We start from the raw sequence: 21214 nt of genomic DNA, 5'->3' as shown, positions 1-21214 counted from the left end.
TTGTGGGTCAGTGAGGGCTCTGTTGAATAGGCCGAGATATCAGACCTGGGAAACTTGTCTTTCCAGTAATCAGCTTAAACAATTACAGTCAGATCCCTATCAGAATTGCCTTTGCATTATAATAGCCACCTTGTTCCCTGTAAGGATGAAAGCCCAAGGCTGTGGATCACATATGCTTGGCTGGAGCTGGTTTTGTATTTTTAGTCCAATTAGGGAAGGATTTTTGGTCCCTGGGTTTTTTTGTACCAGAATGGGTTAGGAAAAGACCAAAAAAAGAAAAACCGCAGCGCACTTCACTCTCTGGCTCAGGAAATTCCAATGTTAATGAAGCCACCTGGGAAGGGGAGGGGAGGGATCAGATAGATAGGAGAGAGTAGTACCCTGGAATATAGACAAAGTTACTTATCTTTCTTGGTGAGGACTATTTTATCTGAGATTCCTGAGGGGTGTGTAATCTGTTTGTGTTGGCTGGGTCAAGATTGCCCCTAAGGGTCAGGCCCCCGTCTCATGCTTGTGCTGTCTCGGAAGCTGTGGTCAGTTCCTCCGCTCCCAGTCCATAGCACAGCACCCAGGTTCCCCGGCTGGGATGCTGCACTCCAGGCTCCAAAACCAGTCACTGCCTCCCAGTGACTTCTCCTCCTGTCAGCTGTGTCACTGCGCTGCCTGCGTGCACTGTCTGGGCTTCCCCCAAAGTCACTTCTGGGGGTTAGGGCTGTGTCCCATGTTTGCGCCATCTCAGGATGCCGTGCTCAGCTCCCTGCACCCAGTCCAAAGCCGGGCACCAAGGTTTCCTGACTGGGACTCTGGCTCTATGCTCCAAAAACAGTCGCTGCTTCCCCATGGTTGTTCATTCTCAGTCTCTGTCACTCAGGTGAACTCTTTAGATCTGTGTTTGATGGTCAGGGTTCACAGATTGTCATGTATGTGATCGATTCACTTGTTTTTCTGAGTCTTTGTTGCAAGAGGGATCTGAGGTAGCTTCTACCTAGTCAGCCCTCTTGGCCCCGCCTCCGTATTTGTCCTTTTGCATCTGGCTAATTTCACTCAGCATAATGCCTTCCAGATTCCTCCATGGTATGAAGTGTTTCACAGATTCATCACTGTTCTTTATTGATATGTAGTATTCCATTGTGTGAATATACAATAATTTGTTAATCTGTTCATCCGTTGATGGGCACCTTGATTGCTTACATCTTTTTGTTATTGTACACAGTGCTGCAATGAACATGGGTGTGCATATATCTGTTCCTGTAAAGGCCCTTATTTCTCCAGGATATATTCCAAGGAGTGGGATTGCTGGATCATAAAAAAAAAAAAAAAAAATTTTATTTTTTTTGGATCATAAGGTAATCTTATTTCTAACTTTTTAAGAAAGTGCTAAATTGTTTTCCAAAGTGGTTGTACCATTTTACATTCCCAACAGCAGTGTATAAGTTTTCCAATCTCTCCACAGCCTCTCCAACATTTACTGTTTTGCGTTTTTTGGATTAATGCCAGCCTTGTTGGACTGAGACGAAATCTCCTTGTAGTTTTGATTTTCATTTCTCTAATGGCTAATGATCATGAACATTTCCTCATCTATTTGTTAGCTACCTGAACGTCCTCATTAGTGAAGTGTCTGTTCATATCTTTTGCCCATTTTTTAACTGGGTTATTTGTCTTTTTGCAATTGAGTTTTTGCAGCATCATGTAGATTTTAGAGAACAGGCGCTGACCGGAAATGTCATAGCTAAAAACTTTTTCCCAGTCTGTAGGTAATCTTTTTACTCTTTTGGGGAAGTCTTTTTTGGATGAGCATAGGTGTTTGATTTTTAGGAGGTCACAGTTATCTAGTTTTTCTTCTGCATTGTTAATAATGATTTGTATGCTGTTTATGCCATATATTAGGGCTCCTAACATTGTCCCTATTTTTTCTTCCATGATTTTTATGGTTTTAGATTTTATATTTATGTCTTTGATCCATTTTGATCTCGTTTTTGTGCATGGAGTGAGGTACGGGTCTTGTTTCATTTTTCTGCAGATGGATATCCAGTTATGCCAGCACCATTTGTTAAAAAGACTGTCTTTTCTCCATTTAACTGTTTCAGGGCCTTTGTCAAATATCCACTGCTCATATGTGGATTTATGTCTGGATTCTCAATTCTGTTCCATTGGTCTGTGTATCAGTTGTTGTAACAGTACCAGGCTGTTTTGACTGCTGCGATGGTATAATAGGCTCTGAAATCAGGTAGAGTAAGGGCTCCCACTTTGTTCTTCTTTTTCAGCAATGCTTTACTTATCCGGGGCCTCTTTCCCTTCCATACGAAGTTGGTGATTTGTTTCTCCATCTCATTAAAGAATGCCATTGGAATTTGGGTCAGAATTGCATTAAATGTATAGATCGCTTTTGGTAGAACAGACATTTTTATAATGTTAAGCCTTCCTATCCATGATCAAGGTATGTTTTTCCACTTATGTAGGTCTCTTCTGGTTTCTTGCAGAAGTGTATTGTAGTTTTCTTTGTATAAGTCTTTTACACCTCCAGTAATATTTATTCCAAGTATTTTATCTTCTTGGAGGCTACTGTAAATGGTATTGATTTGGTGATTTCCTCTTTGATGTTCTTTTTGTTAGTGTAGAGGAATCCAACTGATTTTTGTATGTTTATCTTGTATCCTGATACTCTGCTGAGCTCTTCTATTGGTTTCAGTAGTTTTCTTGAGGATTCCTTAGGGTTTTCTGTGTATAAGATCGTGTCGTCTGCAAATAGAGATAATTATACTTCTTCCTTGCCAATCTGGATGCCCTTTATTTCTTTGTCTAGCCTAATTGCTCTGGCTAGGATCTCCAGCACAATGTCGAATAAGAGCAGTGATAAAGGGCATCCTTGTCTGGTTCCCGATCTCAAGGGGAATGCTTTCAGGCTCTCTCCATTTGGTGTGATGTTGGCTGTTGGCTTTGTATAAATGTCCTTCATTATGTTGAGGAATTTTCCTTCTATTCCTATTTTGCTGAGAGTTTTTATCATGAATGAGTGTTGAGCTTTGTCAAATGCCTTTTCTGCATCAATTGATAAAATCATGTGATTCTTTTGTTTTGTTTTGTTTATGTGATGGATTACATTAATTCTTTTTCAAATGTTGAACCATCCCTGCATACCTGGTATGAATCCCATTTGGTCATGGTGAATTATTTTTTTGATATGTTGTTGAATTCTATTGGCTAGAATTTTGTTGAGGATTTTTGCATCTGTGTTCATGAGGGATATGTTGTTGTTAGGTGCTGTCGAGTCGGTTCCAACTCATAGCGACCCTGTGCACAACAGAACGAAACACTGTGCAGTCCTGTGCCATCCTTACAGTTGTTGTTATGCTTGAGCTCATTGTTGCAGCCACTGTGTCAATCCACCTGGTTGAGGGTCTTGCTCTTTCCGCTGACCCTGTACTCTGCTAAGCATGATATCTTTCTCCAGGGAATGATCCCTCCTGACAGCATGCTCAAAGTATGTAAGATGCAGACTCGCCGTCCTCGCTTCTAAGGAGCATTCTGGTTGTACTTCTTCTGAGACAGATTTGTTTGTTCTTTTGGCAGTCCACAGTATATTCAATATTCTTCTCCAACACCACAATTCAAAGGCATCAACTCTTCTTCGGTCTTCGTTATTCATTACTCAAATTGTTGGGCTGAGGCGTGTGGGAACCATGGTCTCCGTGAACATCTAGCTCAACTGGCATAACATAGTTTATAAAGAAAAATATTCTACACTTTATTTTGGTCAGCAACATCTGGGGCCTTAAAAGCTTGTGAGTGGCCATCTAAGATACTCCACTGGTCTCAAACTCTCCAGAGCAAGGGAGAAAGAAGAAAACCAAAGACACAAAGGAAAGATTAATCTAAAGGACTAATGGAACACAACTACTATAGCCTCCACAAGACTGAGTCCAGTACAACTAGATGGTGCCCAGTTACCACCATTGACTGTTCTGGCAGAATCACATTCGAGGGTCCTGGACAGATCTGGAGAAAAATGTAGAACAAAATTCTAACTCGCAAAATTTTTAAAAAGACCAGATTTACTGGTCTGACAGAGACTGAAGAAACATTGAGAGTATGGCCCCCAGACACCCTTATAGCTTGGTAATAGAGTCACTCCTGAGGTTCAACCTTCAGCCAAATATTAGACAGGCCCATAAAACAAAATGAGACTAAATGGGCACACCAGCCCAGGGACAAAGTAGAGAAGGTAGGAGGGTATAGAAAGCCAGAAATGATGAACCCAAGGTCAAGAAGGGGAGAGTGTTGGCATGTCATGGGGTTGGCAACCAATGTCAAAAAACAATATGGGAATTAATTGTTTAATGGGAAACTTGTTTGTTCTGTAATCTTCATCTAAAGTGCAATAAAAAAAAATTTTTAATTCATGAAAATGTTTATACACAAAAAAGAAACAATCTTTGACATTTACAAGGAAGGGGAAGGGTGGTGATGGAAAAACATTAAATGGACAATAAATAAGTGGTAACTTTTGTGAAGGGTGAGATAGTACACAATACTAGGGAAGTCACACAACTTGTTCAAGGCAAGGTCATGGAAGCTCCATAGACACATCCAAACTTCCTGAGGGACCGAATTTCTGGACAGAGGGCTGTGGTGACCATGGTCTCGGGGAACATCTAGCTCAGTTGGCATAACATAGTTTATAAAGAAAATGTTCTGCATTCTACTTTGGTCAGCAGCACCTGGTATCTTAAAAGCTTGCGAGCAGCCATCTAAGATACTGCACTGGTCTCACTCCATCTGGAGAAAGCAGGAATGAGGAAAACCAAAGACACAAGGAAAAGATTAGCCCAAATGTCTAATGGACCGAAGGACTACATCCTATACCAGAATGAGTATAGATGGTGACTGGCTACCACCACCGATTGCTCTGACAAGGATCACATTTAAGGGTCCCAGACAGAGCTGGGGGAAAATGGAGAACAAAATTCTGACTCACAAGCAAACAAACAAAAAAACAGACTTACTGGTCTGACAGAGACTGGAAAAAAAAAACAAAAGTATGGCCCCAGGACATCCTTTCAGTTCAGTAATGAAGTCACTGCTGAGGTTCATCCTTCAGCCAGAGATTAGACAGGCCCATAAAATAAAATGAGACTAAATGGCTATATCAGCCCAGGGGCAAGGATGTGAAGGCAGGAGGGGACAGGAAAGCTGGTAACAGGAAACCCAAGCTCAAGAAAGTGAGAGTGCTGTCATGTTGTGGGGTTGGCAACCAATGTCATAAAACAATATGTGTACTAATTGTTTAATGAGAAACTAATTTGTTCTGTAAACCTTCATCTAAAGCACAGTAAAAAAAAAAAAAATCTATATATTACAAGCAGAAACTTGAACATATTATATGAATACAGCTGGATGCATTTTTATAAACTGCCTATATCCATGTTACCTGCATTCAGATCATGAAGTAGAAAAATACTGCACCTCAGAAGCCCCTTTCATGCCTCTTTTTAGTTACAAGCCCTGTGGTGGATCTATCCCATACCTCAGGCAGCATAGAGACTATTTTTAATCTTTATATAAAATAAATGACATTCTACAACTTATAGCCTTCTTTGTTCGGTTTATTTTTCTCAATTTTATATTTGTAAGACTTATGCCCATTTTGTATAGATGTAGATTTTTCATTTCCATTGCTGAGTAGTATTGACTTTTTCAGGGATGCCAAAAATTTATCCATTCTACAGTTAATGGGTATTTTGAGAGTTTCAGATATAATATAGCAATATTTCTGTCTTCTCCTTTTATTTTTATCAAATGCACAGCAACTCAAATATGATAGCATAATAATGAAGCACTGAATTTTGTGCAGTGTATTAGTTTTCTCTTGCTGCAGTAACAAGTTACCACAGATTTAGTGGTTTAATACAACACAGATTTACAATCTTATAGTTCAGAAGATCAGAAATTTTTTTGATTGTGCAAAAAATGAATGTTTATTGTAGATAAATAGAAATCGTAGATAAGCAAAAAGATGATACAAATTATTCATAATCTCACCACCGAGAAGTGTAACCAGTTTTAGCATTTTTGGAGCACAGCCTTCTAGCTATTTTTTTCTGTGTACCCTATGATTAGTGATTTTTTTATATATGTATATGTATATTTGCATTATCTATCTGATATATAACAAATATTTATAATTTATTTTCACAAATCAGTTTATAATTTATATTAATTAAATTTAAATTTGTAATTTTTATATATGTGAATAAAACCAAAAAAGCCTGTTGTTGCTGAGTCACAGTCGACTCATAGTGACCCAACAGGAAGAAGATCAGAAATTCGACTTGAGTCTCACTGGGCTAAAATCAAGGTTTTGATGGGATTCATTCTTTTCTGGAAAAATTGTGTCCTTAAAGTTTTCAGATTCAAGAGGCCTTAGGTATTTTTGAATCATGGGCACCTTCTGCAATCTTCAAAGACAGCAATGGCTGGTCAAGTCCCTCTCACAATGCCATCTATCTGGTTTTCTGACTTCTGTTGTAAAAGTTCCTTTGATTTTAAGAATTTATGTGATTAGGTTGTTCCCACCTGGATAACCCAGGATAATTTTCCATATTAAGGTCCTTAACCTTAATAACATCAGCAAAGTCCCTTTTGTCCATGTAAGGTAATATATTCACGGTTCTGCAAATTAGGACTTACACAACTTCGGCACCATTTTGACTACCATATGCAAGATTGAAGTTCTTCATGTTTCTAGGAAAAGTACTCTGCCAATGCAAATCCCCAATAATGTCAACAAATACATAATTAAATTTTATTTGGTTTTGGATGGAAGAGACACTCAAGTCTAAACTGAGAAAAGCATAACATGCAGGGATATAAGTAGAATAAATGGGGCTTCTTGCAGCTGATGAGGTCAGTTCATTTGCTACACAACAAGCACGTATATGGTACATTTCAACTACCTGAACATGAGCCAGTGTATTTTACAGTCATGTAAATATTTTTTTCTACAAAATGTATACATATTCACTCAATCACACAAATGCTTTGCCTCTCTATATTCCACAAACCCATTAGTTATTTGTCCATGCGGAAAATACAGTTTCTGATCGTGTGAACTACATATGTGCATAGGTCCATAACTACTGCAGAACTTATTATAATCCATTACATTTGGAATAAATTAGAAGTCTATCCATTACAAATATAGAGATAATAGATTAAGCTCAAAAAACTGAAAACAAATCCACTGCCCTCAAGTCGATTCTGACTCATAACGACCTTATAGGACAGAGTAGAACTGCCCCATAGAGTTTCCAAGGAGCGCCTGGAGGATTCGAACTGCCAGCCTCTTGGTTAGCAGCCGTAGCACTTAATCACTACGCCACCAAGGTTTCCAGGTTTAGCTCAGATTAATGATAAAGAAATAACAAAAGTTTTGTGGGACCAGGAGAAGATGTGGATATTGTCTATTAATATATTAAATAAATACTTTATTTCTATTCTAGGCCACACACTAAGCAAGACATAAGAGATACAGCCACTGTCCACAAGGATCACACAGTGTAATGAAGAAAAACATAACAAAGCCTTAGAGAAATAAATCTCAAATTACAACTAAGGTAAGTTCTATGATAGATAAGGAAATGGTATTAAGAAAACATCTAACGGGAAAGTGGACTAGGTTGGAGAAATCTAAGTAAAGGTAATCTCATGAATGGAGCAGGAAAATATAACAGTACATCAGGAATAGAGAAATAGTGTTATGATCATAAGTGAGTTGAATATCCAGAAGGCATGAAGCATTGTTTGAATTCAAAAGTGTCCCCATAAGGAGTCTTAAAAAAGACCAACAAACGAAAAGAAAAATCATACAAACCCATTGCAGCTGAGTAGATTATGACTCATAGCAACCCTATAAGACTGAGTAGAACTGCCCCATAGGGTTTCTAAGAAGCCACCAGTAGATTCAAACTGCCAACCTTTTGATTAGCAGATATAGCTCTTAACCACTGCACCAAATGGTTAAGCCCTCAACAACTAATTGAAAGGCCAAATATTTAAACTCACCCAGAGGCCTCCAAAGAAAGGCCAGAGATCAGGTTCTGAAAGGCCACAGCCTTGAAAACTCTATGGACCCAGTTGTACTCTCCACACATGGAGTCATCAAGAGTCAGAACTAACTGGAAAATAATTGTTTTTTTGTTTGTTTTTCAATTAACATGATAAATACAAGGTTAGCATATATCTGCCCAATTATAAGTGGAACTACTGGTTTTTCCACTCACTTCATCTACAGATAGACAGTGCCCATTAATAGCATTTTAAAGAGTTTTCATGGTAATTCTTACTTTAAATATCCGATATTATTTTCAGACTATGCAACCAGATTGTTCAGACAATTCTGTCAGTGATTGAAAGATCATGATATATGTGACATTAATCCTCCTAATTTGAAGGGCATTGCCTACTCTTTAACAGTTTCTTTAATGCCATCTTCATATCCTTATTTCTCAGACTGTAGATGACGGGATTCATGGTGGGTGGCACCATAGTATAGAATACTGAAACCAGCAAATCCAAGGGTGATGGAGATTCGGGTAAGGGTCGTAAATAGGCAAAAAAAAAAAAAAAAACAGAAAAGAGAAAGATAGTCACAACAGTGAGGTGAGGCAAGCATGTGGAGAAAGCTCTAGACCTGCCTCCTCTGGATGGGATTCTCAGAATAGTGGAGAAAATGTGAATGTAAGAGATATCTATAAATACAAAACAGCCAAAATCTAACACCAGGCTGAGCCCAATGACTACTAATTCCACAGTATTATAAGAACAGGTGAGGGAGAGCAGTTGTGGAACATCACAGAAGAACTGATGAACTTCAGGAGACCCACACACAGGTATGGAGAAGGTAGAAGCTGTGTGCGGAACTGCATTGAGAACTCCACTGACCCATGAGGAAGCTGCCATCTGCACACAGGCTCCATGGCTCATGAGGACTTCATACCTCAGTGGGTGGCAGATGGTAACGTAGCGGTCATAAGACATCACTGTGAGTAGAGATACTTCTGTAGTGGCTGAGAGGATGAAGAAAAATACCTGTGAAACACAACCAAGGAATGAGATGATGTTGTGATGAGCCAGAGAGTTTGCGATGGATTTGGGAACAGTGATGGAAATGAGGCAGAGATCCAGAAAGGACAAGTTCTTCAGGAAGAAATACATAGGGGTGTGGAGCCGATGATCCTTGCTTGTGAGGGTGATGATGAGAACGTTCCCCAGTACAGCTACCAGGAAAATCAGCAAAAACAACACAGCGTGTAAGATCTGGATCTCCCGAACATCAGAAAATCCCATTAGGAAGAACATGGTCACAGAGGTGAAGTTGTTCATTTCTCTGGGTGTTTAATCATGCCTCTAAAAAAATAAAATGAACAACTTGTGATTTAGTCAAGGAAGTTTACTCTTCTTCTTTCTCAGGTTCACTTTCTCCCGATCACATGTGCAGGTATTCCATGCCATAGAAGAGTAACACCACCAAGTCTTCAGGAGGTAATTTAACACAAATAATTGCATTAAATGTATAACTGAAAATGGTTATCAATCAAGTCCAAATCATCCACTGTGTCATTTTATGTTGATTAAGGCCCATATTCCATGTCTGACTCAAATAGAATTTCATATACCTCATATTGAAATATGTAGTGGGAAAAGACACAAATTTTGGACCCTGAGTACAAATTTCAGATTAGTTGTTTACAAGCTTTGTAATCTTGGGTACATTTATGAGTATCATTTTATTTAACCTACAGTGCGAGCTTATCATTGGGTAATTATTTTAATTCAATTAAATAATTCATATACAAATTATCACCATAATTATTGGATAAGAAGACACTTAACTAATACCATTTCCTCTACTCATTCCCTCTCCCTTCTTTGTGCCAATGTCAGGAAAAATTGTGAAAACTTCTGAAATAGGGAAAAAACTGAGTTTCCTGTCTAGGACAATGGATTGTCTTTGTATTTTATTGTTTTTGAGCTATCCTACAATTGGGAAAGTTGTATGAAACTGTTAATAATGCAAATTATTGTCCTTAGAAATACAAATTAGTTTTGTTTTAGTGGAGAGTAATTGATATTTTCTCTGTAGATAGACCTATTTTGCATCTACTTGTTATTTTTTTCAACCTTGCTTGTTTGACCTTTTATACATGAAACTTTCATTTTGATGCTGAATCAGTTGAATATTTAATTCTGACAATCATTAATGAATTAAGTAAAATATTTGGCATGTACTTGTTTTATATATGTATGTCAATTATATTTTATGTTCTTTTAAAAAAGTTGTCTTTATGATCTGAAATAGATAGCAACCACTGACACTTAGAGTTAAACCTTATGAAAGGATTTGAGATATCTTAGATCAAAACATTTGGGCAATTTATTAGGGACATGGACAACAGAAAACTACCCTCTATTCTCTATCATTTTATATTTTATCAAAACCTGTCCCCAAATTTACTGATCACTTCAAAGTAGAACTGAAGTGTTTGAATTGTGCAGAAAAAGTACTCACATTCATTTCACATGTCTTAGAAGTGTTTGTCTTCTAGGCCGATTCCACAATATTGCTGCTGCTGGCTTCTGGGAGCTTGTTCAGTGAATCAGGTGTTTTCAGCCAAATCTCCTGCTTAATTACCCAGGACAATAGAATTTCTTGGAGTCATTTATTAACTCTTGTTATTCATTGCTGCTTGGTCAGCTTTCCTTTTCAACTTGCTATTCTCCTAGCACATTCTTCCCAGCTGTCCTTAGCTCTCACCACTCTTCCCATTCTCTCCTTCCTCAGTGGGTTACTCCATCATCTCCGAGGCTAAGAATAGTAAAGATTTCCTTTATTTCTCCACCAATATACTCTCTTTCTCTCTTAGTTTTGTCTTCCTTTCCACTTGTCTTAGAGGAAGAGCTGCTCCTTCCTTTATACATTCATAGTGCTATACTGTACAATGGAATCTACGCTGATGTCTTAGTATAACTGTTTAATTGATACATTCATAAGTGACATTCAGGGGAGGTAACCTGTACAGAATCCCACTATGAGGCCATGCCAAGTATATCCATAATTTTGCCCAGTATTTTGGATTCTTAATCTAATCTGTTCAATGAATGCACGTTTGCTTTTCTCAAACTATACAACTGATGGGGCCCTGGTGGTGCAGAGATTAAGCGTTTGGCTGATAACCACAAGGTAGGCAGTGTGAATCTACCAGCCACTCCTTGGAAACCCTATGGAGCAGTTCCACTCTGTCCTATAGGTTCACTATGAGTGGGAACTGACTTAATGGCAAACAGTTTATTTGTTTGTTTTTAATACCATTGATATGGAAGTTACTCCTTTTGTCTTGATCATGATATAATTTATCCACCCGAGGGTTTGCTATCTCACTTTTTCCTTTCTCTCCTGCATTTTGAATACTCTTATGCAAATAAATACTCAAAAGCTCAGCAAAAACGTTGATGTTATTTGTAAGGGGCACTATGAGTTAGAATTGCCTCGACAACAACAGGTTTGGTTTTGGTTTTAGAACCTATAGAAGCAGTAGTCAAGGAATCAAACGACATATTGCATTAGGCAAATTTGCAGAAAAAGATCTCTTTAAAGTGTTAAAAAAAAAAAAAAAAAAAACAAAGATGTCACTTTGAGGACTAAAGTGAGCCTGACCCAAGCCATGGCATTTTTCAATCGCCTCATATGCATACAACAGCTGGACAAGGAATAAGAAAGACCTAAGAAGAACCTATGCATTTGAATCATGGTGTTGGTGAGGAATACTGAATATATCATGGACTGCCAGAAGAATGAACAAATCCATGTTGGAAGGGCCAGAATGTCCTTAGAAACAAGGATGGTGAGACTTCATCTCAAGTACTTTGGGCAAGTTATCAGGAGGAACAAGTCCCTAGAGAAGGACGTCATGTTTGGTAAAGTAGAGGGTCAGCAAAAAAGTGGAAATCTCAGCAAGATGAATTAACACAGTGGCTGCAATAACGGGTTCAAGTATAACAATTATGAGGGTGTCGCAGGACTGTGCAGTGTTTCATTCTGTTGTACATAGGGTGGTTATGAGTCAGAAACAACTTGATGGCACCGAACAACAACAATAACAACAATTTCTTCTATGGAAGAAATACTGGAAGTAGGTTTTCTACTAGATAGCATTAAATGCTGTCACAAAATAACAAATGCAGTGCAATGAAGTGTGTGACGTGGAATATATTAAGTCTTTTGAAAATAAGTGGCATCTAACCCTTCAAAGTCAGTTCTGCATAACGCTGTTCCCACAAAATAATTTCTCCCACCATATACTTCATACTTCCTGAAAACTGTTTGACATCTGTTACCTCCTTCTAAGTCACCTATTTCCTCCATAAACCCACTGATAACTTATGTCGTAAAAGCAGTCAAGCAGCCAACAAACAAAAAACAAAATGAAGTCTGTAAATGGCCTTCTGTTTTCCAAAATCCATGTGATCCCTTCATACATTCATTTTCTCTATGAACTCACCTCAGGATTTACAACAAATAATTTTATACTTCTTACCAAGATTGTCTCTCCTCAGCGCCCAGTTCCCTAGACCAGTGACCCCTGGCTCCACAAGAGCAGCATCACTTAGGAACTTGTTATAAAGGCAAATTATCTTGACTCAATGCGCCCTAGACATGCTGAATCAGAAACTCTGGGATGGGGTCCAGTGAGATGTGCTTTAATTGTGTTGAGTAATTAAAACATTAATTCAAATTAGTATTTTTTAGATAAGATGAAACAAAATAAAGATAAGTACGAATGATTCTGATGTTCCCTAGAGTTTGAGAGCCAGTGCCTTAAGGGTATTTGGATCGCATCTAGCCATTAATAAAATGTCTTTGTCTTTTTCACTGCCCAATTTTCATGTTGCTTTTCTCTTAAAACTAGGTCCCCCCTCCAGAAAAAAAAAGTCTTTTACTTTTCTTTGGTCTGTCTCTAAAGTCTCCTTTGGCTGTATCATCACTCAGCCAAAATTAGTTCTCAGCAACAATCTCTACTTGTCTTTGGAGATCCAGTTGTTTGTCTCAAAATTAAAATTGTCAAAGAGGAAAATTAGAAACAGACATCTTCCTTTGATTTTACAATTTTTTCCTACCCACAAAACCAAATATTAACCATAAAAATTCCTGACCCCAAATTAATCTTGCTGGGTGCTTCTGTCATCCCCAATTTTTTTTTTCTTGTTCAAAGCCAGTTTTATTTAATTTAAATTTCAAAATGTATAATGGTTGCAGGTGGGTGAAGGGACAGAGACCACCTTGTGACCTGATATCAGTTGATTGCAGCAAAATGGGGGAGGGCAACTTACAATCTACCATGTTAGGATTAGACAATTGTTCATCTTCTATTTGTCTCCCTCCTCTTCTACTTATAAGCTTCATTGTAACTAGCCTATGTCTCACCCTTTGCTTTTTTTTTTTTTTTTTCGGAATCACAATGGTTTTCCTATATGCATATAGAATAACTACTCAGAATAAACCTTATGTTTCAATTTTGTTGAGTCTTGGTTATTTTTAACAATGCTCTGAATTTACATTTTAATTGCTTAACAAGTAATACATGTTTTCCTAATGAAAAATTATAATAAACATGTAAGATGCTGTCTGTTGCGACAAATGAGGGTGTACAATATATGCTTCAGGAGAAATGAGGTAATTAAGGTATATTTCATATAAAAATATGGGATATAAAATAATTAACACTTGAAAAATGGGAAATATTTGGGAACAAAAAAGTGGAGAGAATATCTTTTAATCCAGGCAACATGGTGTGAACAAAGCAGAACCTCGGCAGCCTGAAGGGTGTGTAGGTAGAACACTCTGTAGAACAAGGGTCCTTAAATTGGTCTAGGGTTAGAGGGAGAGGAGAGTTGAGGGGATGGATAATGGGTTCATATCTAAAAACAGAATAATAAAGGTAGAATTTTCTAGAAGGTAACTGCTCCTCATATTTAGTAACCTTTGCAAGGAAGATATTTTTAAGGTAGAGAGACAAGTCAGGGTAGTATCTTGATAGTATAGGTATGAGTTATTAAAAGATGGCCTGGAATAAGTAGTCACAATAAGACTGAAAGGGAAAGAAAAGACACAAAATAACTTAAACAAGATAAAGGGGATGAATGAAAAGTTTCAACATGTTATCGATTGAATGCAAGTGAAATGAAGGTTAAAATAAAATTTTAGATATAGAGGTGTGGCTGTAAATTTTTCCATCTTGGCTACAAAATTGGGAGGGAGGGAGAATATGCTGCTCTGTGCTGGCCTTGCTTCCCTGCCCTTTTCCCACAGTGAAACACTTTGTCCTAGCCTACCTGTGCCCTGTTCCCCAGCCTTACAGCAAACCCTTCTGCTTATTAGAGCACAAGAGGTGACAGCAAGACAGCACTGAGCAACAATCTATTTATTGGTGCCACAACCATACTCTCACTGGCAGCCAAATGCAGGAGGTGGTCTTGTTGCACGAGAGTGTTCTTACCTCAGGGAAGATGGACAACCCATTTTACTTCTCATTTTTCTTTAATTATGAAATAAAACACTCTAACAAGGAAAAATCTCCACTGGTTTTAAGAACGTTCTTGCCTCACTCATCAGCTGTCAGCTCCCTGCAGCCCACTTGCCTGTGGAAGATCTCTCACTGTGGGGAACTGCCCCTTGCGTTTGTCTGCCAGTGCAAGGTGAGGGGGTGACACCAATAAATAGATTGTTGTTCCATGCTATCTTGTGGTCATATCTTTTTTTTTGATCATGAATTCCCTGGAACTCAACACAGACCCCAATCTGTATATTTTGAAACAATGGCCAAATACTTAACTGTCTTTGACCCAATTCAAGGAAGAGTTTACTAGTATACAAAAAAAAAAAAAAAAAAAAAATCAGCTAGAGCAAATCATTATCAGAATAAAATTAAAGATTCTTATATTTTGAGAAGCCTCTTAAAATTTCTCTAGGTCCACAAATAATTTTGCATGTGAACGGTCCCCTTCCTGCTTTTTAAATAACCCAGAGTCTAGGTACCAGGGTCATGGTGAGGATGTGTCTTATAGTTGACTAGTATCCCACTCACCAACTCTAATTCTTCAAAGTATAGCAGCCTATTGTTTTGTTTTCTTAAGAATAAGGGGATCTGAGGAAGCCCCTTATTTTTATTTTGGAATGCTGGTAGAAGTCAGGGATGATTCACAGTTTGAGAAACGCACTATTGGGAAACTGAGATCCTGACCACTCACCCTGCAATATTTAATCTCTCCACGCAGTGTTTAATATAACTTACATCTGTGCTCAAAGCAACCCATTACATGCCCGTTACACTGAAGGCTTGGACCTGTAAAGAGTTTAAGGGATTAGCCCCACCTCACACAATGGTGGAACTGGAATTTGAACACAAGTGGCCTCACTCCAAACCCCTGGCTTCTAGTTGGTGTGCTAGAATGTTTGACACTACGTTGTGGACTCAAACACACTCGGCTGTATCCCAGTTTGTCGTCATAAAACAGCTTTTGCAAAAATGACTCATTAACCTTCCTCTTCAGCACGGTGCTTCTCTTTATTTAAAATAAACCTCATATCTTAATTCTTCCTATTGCTGAAAGGTGACTGAGTTTATTTCAACACATAGCAAACACATGTGACAGAGTAGAACTCTCCCTGAGGATTTTTTAGGCTGTAATGGTTTTGGGAACAGATCGCCAGGTCTTTCTTCCACGGAGCCACTAGGTGGGTTCAAACCACCAATCTTTTCATTAGTAGCCCAGGACTTAACCAATGGGCACAGGATACACAAAAGTTCAACAGCTGGTAAAGGGCTAGTTTTGTAGGGTCCCCTCCTCTCTCTTCTCATGAACTTCCAGGGGATGACACTAACGGCTAATATTCAACACATTCTTACTTTGTCTACCTACTCATATCATTTTGGAGCCTCACAGCTGACCTGTTATCCCCACTTTAAAAATGAGAAAATGTATACAAAAGTGAAGACATTTGATTAGGGTTGAAAAAGGGATGTAGAAGGAAGAAACAGACAAGGACTGTCTGACATTACCCAGGTTCCTCCAGTCAAAGTACATGATCTTATATACAGTCTTACCCAGGCAGAGTAGACTAAACCATGGATTTCTGGCCTATGCCTCCTCCCTATTTCAATGACTTCTCCTTGAGTTGAGTAAGAACATACCCTGGGAATAGAACCAAATTAACCACCACACTGTCCTTAGAAGGAAAGGGGCATTACAGGAGTTAACTCATTTATCCCCAGAGCTGCAAGGAAATCTCAAAAGACACAGATTATTCTAGCTTTTTATCTGGGACCAGCATTCCTTAACATTGTGATAAGAAAAAGTATAACACCTCATTCTTTCGATGTGAATATATTTGTCAGTAAACCTGAGCAAGCTTTAAAAGTGCACTAGCTGTTAGTCTTAATTTTTATGTGAGACATCTTTTCATATGTTTTTCCTATTTATATTGATTTTATTGCTTTCTTTAAACTTCCTGTGTGTTAGGAAATTTAGCTCCTGTCACTGCCATGCTTCTTAAGTGTGGAAAAGTTAGGTTTTTTATTTTATCTGTGCTGATATTTTGCCCACAGGTTTCATTTAATCGAGTCAAATATGCTAGCCCTTTTCTTTAATGCTCTGGCTTTGGAAGCTTGCTTGAAAATGTGTTTCCTTTCCTTCTATGATTTGGGTTGTAGTATATTAAAAAAAAAAACCAAGATACAATTCCCTATTTTTTAAGCACCACTTTTTTTTTTTGACATCACTCAGTGGTATTTTAACTTATTTTTCAAAGGAGTGTTATATAATTCTTCTTAGGTGCTAATATAAGTGATTGAAATAATTTATTCTCCTATTTTGGATCTATTATAATTCACAGATATTAAGTCTAATTATACATAAAACAAGTCATTTATTTATGTAACTTTTCTAACAGCCACTTATTGAATTACCTTATTATATCAATATGCTATTTTTAGGTTTTCCAGATATACAATGATAATCATCTAAGAATAAAGATAATTTTGCCTTTCCAATTTTCGAAAAGGGTATTTATTTCACATATCTACCTTTACTGACAAACACAAAATAATATTGACTAACAAGTGTATTTTCCTTATTTCTGTCATTATAGGAAATACCTGTCATGCAAACTTAACAATAAAAAAAAATAAACCTACTGCTAAATTATTAACAGCTAAATTATTATTAAGAATTGGTGTTGACTTTAGTGATGGCATAGTTTTCTTTAATTAATGGTGAATGTATTAATAGATTTCTAATTACTAAAGCCTATTTAATCCCTGAAAATAACCAGTTTTTGTGCTGTATTTTTTAACCTGCTTTTGAATAATGGTTAATATTCCCTTAGTTATACACATTTCCTTGGTTTCCAGAAACATAATGGGCAGTTGTGTAGCTTTTTTTTTTCTTAGTATGCATTGTTAAAAATCAAAATGAGAGACAGTATCTTGTTAATATCTCCCAGTTTCTGTCCCTCAAAGTACTGATACATAACATGCATGCGTCATGAAAACACTATGCTCGCTGAAAACTGCCGCTCACAGAAAGCCAAATAATTCCATTTTAATGAAATGTATATAATAGGCAAGTCCGTACAGATAAAAACCAGATTGGTGCCTATAAGGAGCAAGGAGGATGGAAAAATGGGGAGTGACCGATTAATGGGCATAGGGTATTTTTTAAAAGTGATGAAAATGTTCCACAATGTGGTAATGGTTACACAATTCTCTGAAAATGTTAAGACACTCTAAATTGTTCACTGTAAAAGGGTAAATTGTGTAGTATGTGAATTATATCACAATAAAATACGCTATATTTTTTAAAAAAGGAGCACCATCTACTACGTCTTACACAAAATTTCAGACTGTTTTAATGCACAGATCAATGCAACTCTCTGTATAATTAAGGGTATATCTGTAAAAATCCAGCTATATACAATCCCTCCTTTTTTTAGTACAAAATTCTCTTTCAGGCATGTGTCCTGATTTGTTTAATCTGTGTCCTACTGATAAACAATTATTAGTGGTGGCGCAGTGGTTAAGAGCTTGACTGCTACCTGAAAGGTGGCAGTTTGAATACACCAGCTGCTGCTTGGAAGCTCTGTGGGGCAGTTAGTTCTACCCTCTCCTGTAGGGTCGCTGTGAGTCAGAATCCTTGGCTGCGTGGCAAGGGGTTTGTTTGGCGTTCAACCAATGAACACTTACAATGTTATTTCTACTGCCATTACTTTTTTCTTTTTTTTACAAACAACGTTGGAAAGAACATGTGTGCATAGTTGTGTTACACAGTCCTGAGTTTGATTGTTGCTAAGTCCTGTCCAGTCAGTTTTGACTGATAAGATAAACTACTTTAGTACCTATTACTGAGTTAAGAGACAAGAGTTGCTGAGAGGTGCAAATGGTTAAAATACTCAGCTGCTAACTGAAAGGTTGGAGGTTCAAATCCACCCAGAGTTGTCTTGAAAGAACGGCCTGAAGATCTATTTCTGGAAAACACATTAAAGACTGTGTGGAGCACAGTTCTACCCTGACACACATGCGGTGTCCTTGGGTTGGAATCAACCTCATGGCAACTGATTACTGGTAAGAGACAAGAACGTTTTGAAGTGTGTTGATACATTGCCTCATCTAAACACATTTTCCATTTCCATTTGTCCATATGACATAAAGCTGTGCGATTAACTCTGCAGTCTTCTTCTATATAATCTTTTCTGATATAATCTGTACATTTCTGATTTTTTTTTTTTTGCATGTCATTTCGCTCTAATAGCATGGGGTAATTTTTTATCCGATTATAATTTACTTGTTAGGTAAATATGTATTTTATCATTTCTTTAAACTTTTTTGCTAGATGAACAACTGTGATTAATATTGACTATTCATTTGGTTAAGGGTATTCACTATTAAAATTAAAAAATATATATATTAGGACACCTAAACTTCCAGTCATATCATCTCTTTATCATCAAGTTTCCCTATTTAGTTGTTTGTAAATCAATAGTAATCCCACTTTAGTTATTCTAGTGGTGATTGTTAAATTTAATAAATATTTTGGGCTTTTACATGAAAACCAACACACAGCTTTTATTTATCTCAGGGAATTTTAGAGTATGTTCTCCTGTTGTGAATACACCAACTATTCAGAATACTCTTGTTTGCATTTGTGCCCTTAGGATTATTCTTTATTTTTTTGGTCTAGCATTTTTTGACTATGGAGTCCCTGGGTGGTACAAATGGTCCACCACTTGGGTACGAATCAAAAGAGTGGCAGTTCAAAACCACCGAGAAGTAAAAGAAAGACATGGTGATCTACTTTTGGAAGATCACAGTCATTAAAAACTCTATAGAGCTTAGTGCTATCCTGACACACATAGGGTAATCATGAGTCAGAATCAACCCGATGGCAACTGGTTTGGTATTGGTTTTTTCGGTTTATTTTTCACCAATATATGTCTTTTTGTTCACCAATCTGCATTACCTGTTTACTGAAACACAGTGTACACTTTAAATCTGCCAATACAAACAAATTTGCTATAAAATTATTGTTTTCATTTTGTTGTGATTTCTTCAGAAAAAAAAATTACTTTATATTGGATTCCCATTGTCTAGCTTCTATTTTTATTAATTTCTCTCATCACTTGTACAACAAGCCTGGAGAGGCCACGTGCTTATCCCTAGAGCTGCTCATCCTTGGTCAACACTGTGTAATCTATAAAGTGAAGATGAATGGTGCTCTATCACCATGGGCCCCTGAGTCCTTTCAGAGCAGGATATATTAGTTGGTCAGCATTGTTTAGTAACAGTAATTGAATTTTTGATTTGGACCTGAGGGGAGCTGAGGGTGAGAGAGGGGTGTGATGAGGTGAAAGTAAAGCTTTTCCAAGTACAAACTGCTTGGGTCCTGTGAGTGCTTTCAACAATCCAATGTGTAAGGTGAATAGAGTATTATTACACATTATTTTGAACATCACATTGAATTTTGATTAATTTTTCTCAAGCTTAGCTTCAGTTCATGGCTATATTATCAGCAGCATCAGTTATACAATTTTCCATTTCAAATTTCTTTCACACTTTTAATATCTTCATGTTTTTTATTTCATGATCATTGGCAGATTAAATTGCTATATTTTTATCTCTCATTTTTCCATTATAATTCTTTCCTTTCACACTGCTTTAACTCCATTAGTCCTTTCTGTCTGTCTTCCTCACTTGGTAAAATTTCAACTCTAAGTCAATCCAAGCATTACTTACTCTGGGTCAATCCTTAACCGTTTAACTTGCTTTCAGAAAATGACATCACCTTACTGAATGGTTTTGCTTAAATTTATGATGCAAAAGTTCAAGTGACACATCAATACTGCCATCAGTCAGATGCCTTTCCACCCTAGTCTCAGACAACAAATATTATTTTTTGTTGTAATGAGAAAGTAAGAGCCTTCCCACTACAAAGTAGACAAAACTGGTATATCTGTACCCACAGACCCTGTCTTCCCTCCTGTTTTTGTTGCCGGAATTGAATAAGGTTCCTGTCTCCCACTGGCCAAGAATGAGCAGGTAAAGCAAGGAGAATTTTCCACACAAGCAAAGCTTTATTAAAGAGGCTTGCAAGTGGAGACAGGGAGGGCCTAGGCAACGCTTACCCCCATCTCACAGAACAAAGAATTTGCATGGGCTCTTAAAGGTTTTGGGGCGGGAAAAGATTTATGTTTATTCATAGGTACAGGCGGGTTTTTCTGGCAAGTGGCCTGTCTGGGCAGAGATATGTTAACTGCGGTGTGCATGCAGCAGCTTTTTAAGATGGCTTTAAGATGAGTCCTGTCCTGGAGGCCTCTGGGACTTATGATGGGGCATCACACCTGTGCAGTCTCTGGCTCCCCAAGTTTGATTCCCCAGCAGTGGCTGCAGCCCCTCATTGCCCCTGGTGGAAGATCACACAGCCTTCACAGGTGGATGTTCTGCACATGTCCCTGGGGCTGGTTTCATCCAGCTGCTTCTGAAAGACAACTTTAAGGAAGTTTGTGGGCTATTTTCTGATACCCTACCCCATTGTTCTGGGGGATGGCTTTGTTTCTGTGCCATGGCCCATTTCCTGTTTTTTTGTTACTTTAATTTGTTTACGTGAT

General features: G+C 37.7%; 1 protein-coding gene across 1 annotated transcript; it reads right to left on the bottom strand.

Annotated features, from left to right (window-relative positions):
* Positions 1 to 8439: 8439 nt before the first annotated feature.
* LOC135227958 (olfactory receptor 14A16-like) lies at positions 8440 to 9601 on the bottom strand. Its single transcript, XM_064269890.1, has one exon. The coding sequence runs from the start codon at positions 9379 to 9381 to the stop codon at positions 8440 to 8442; it is 942 nt and encodes a 313-aa protein (XP_064125960.1). The 5' UTR covers positions 9382 to 9601.
* Between the last annotated feature and the right edge of the window lie 11613 nt (positions 9602 to 21214).

This window comes from Loxodonta africana, chromosome 16 (assembly GCF_030014295.1).
Source record: "Loxodonta africana isolate mLoxAfr1 chromosome 16, mLoxAfr1.hap2, whole genome shotgun sequence".
NCBI classification, from domain to species: domain Eukaryota; kingdom Metazoa; phylum Chordata; class Mammalia; order Proboscidea; family Elephantidae; genus Loxodonta; species Loxodonta africana.
Note: the sequence above shows the minus strand (reverse complement) of the source record. Positions and strands in the feature narration are given on the sequence as shown.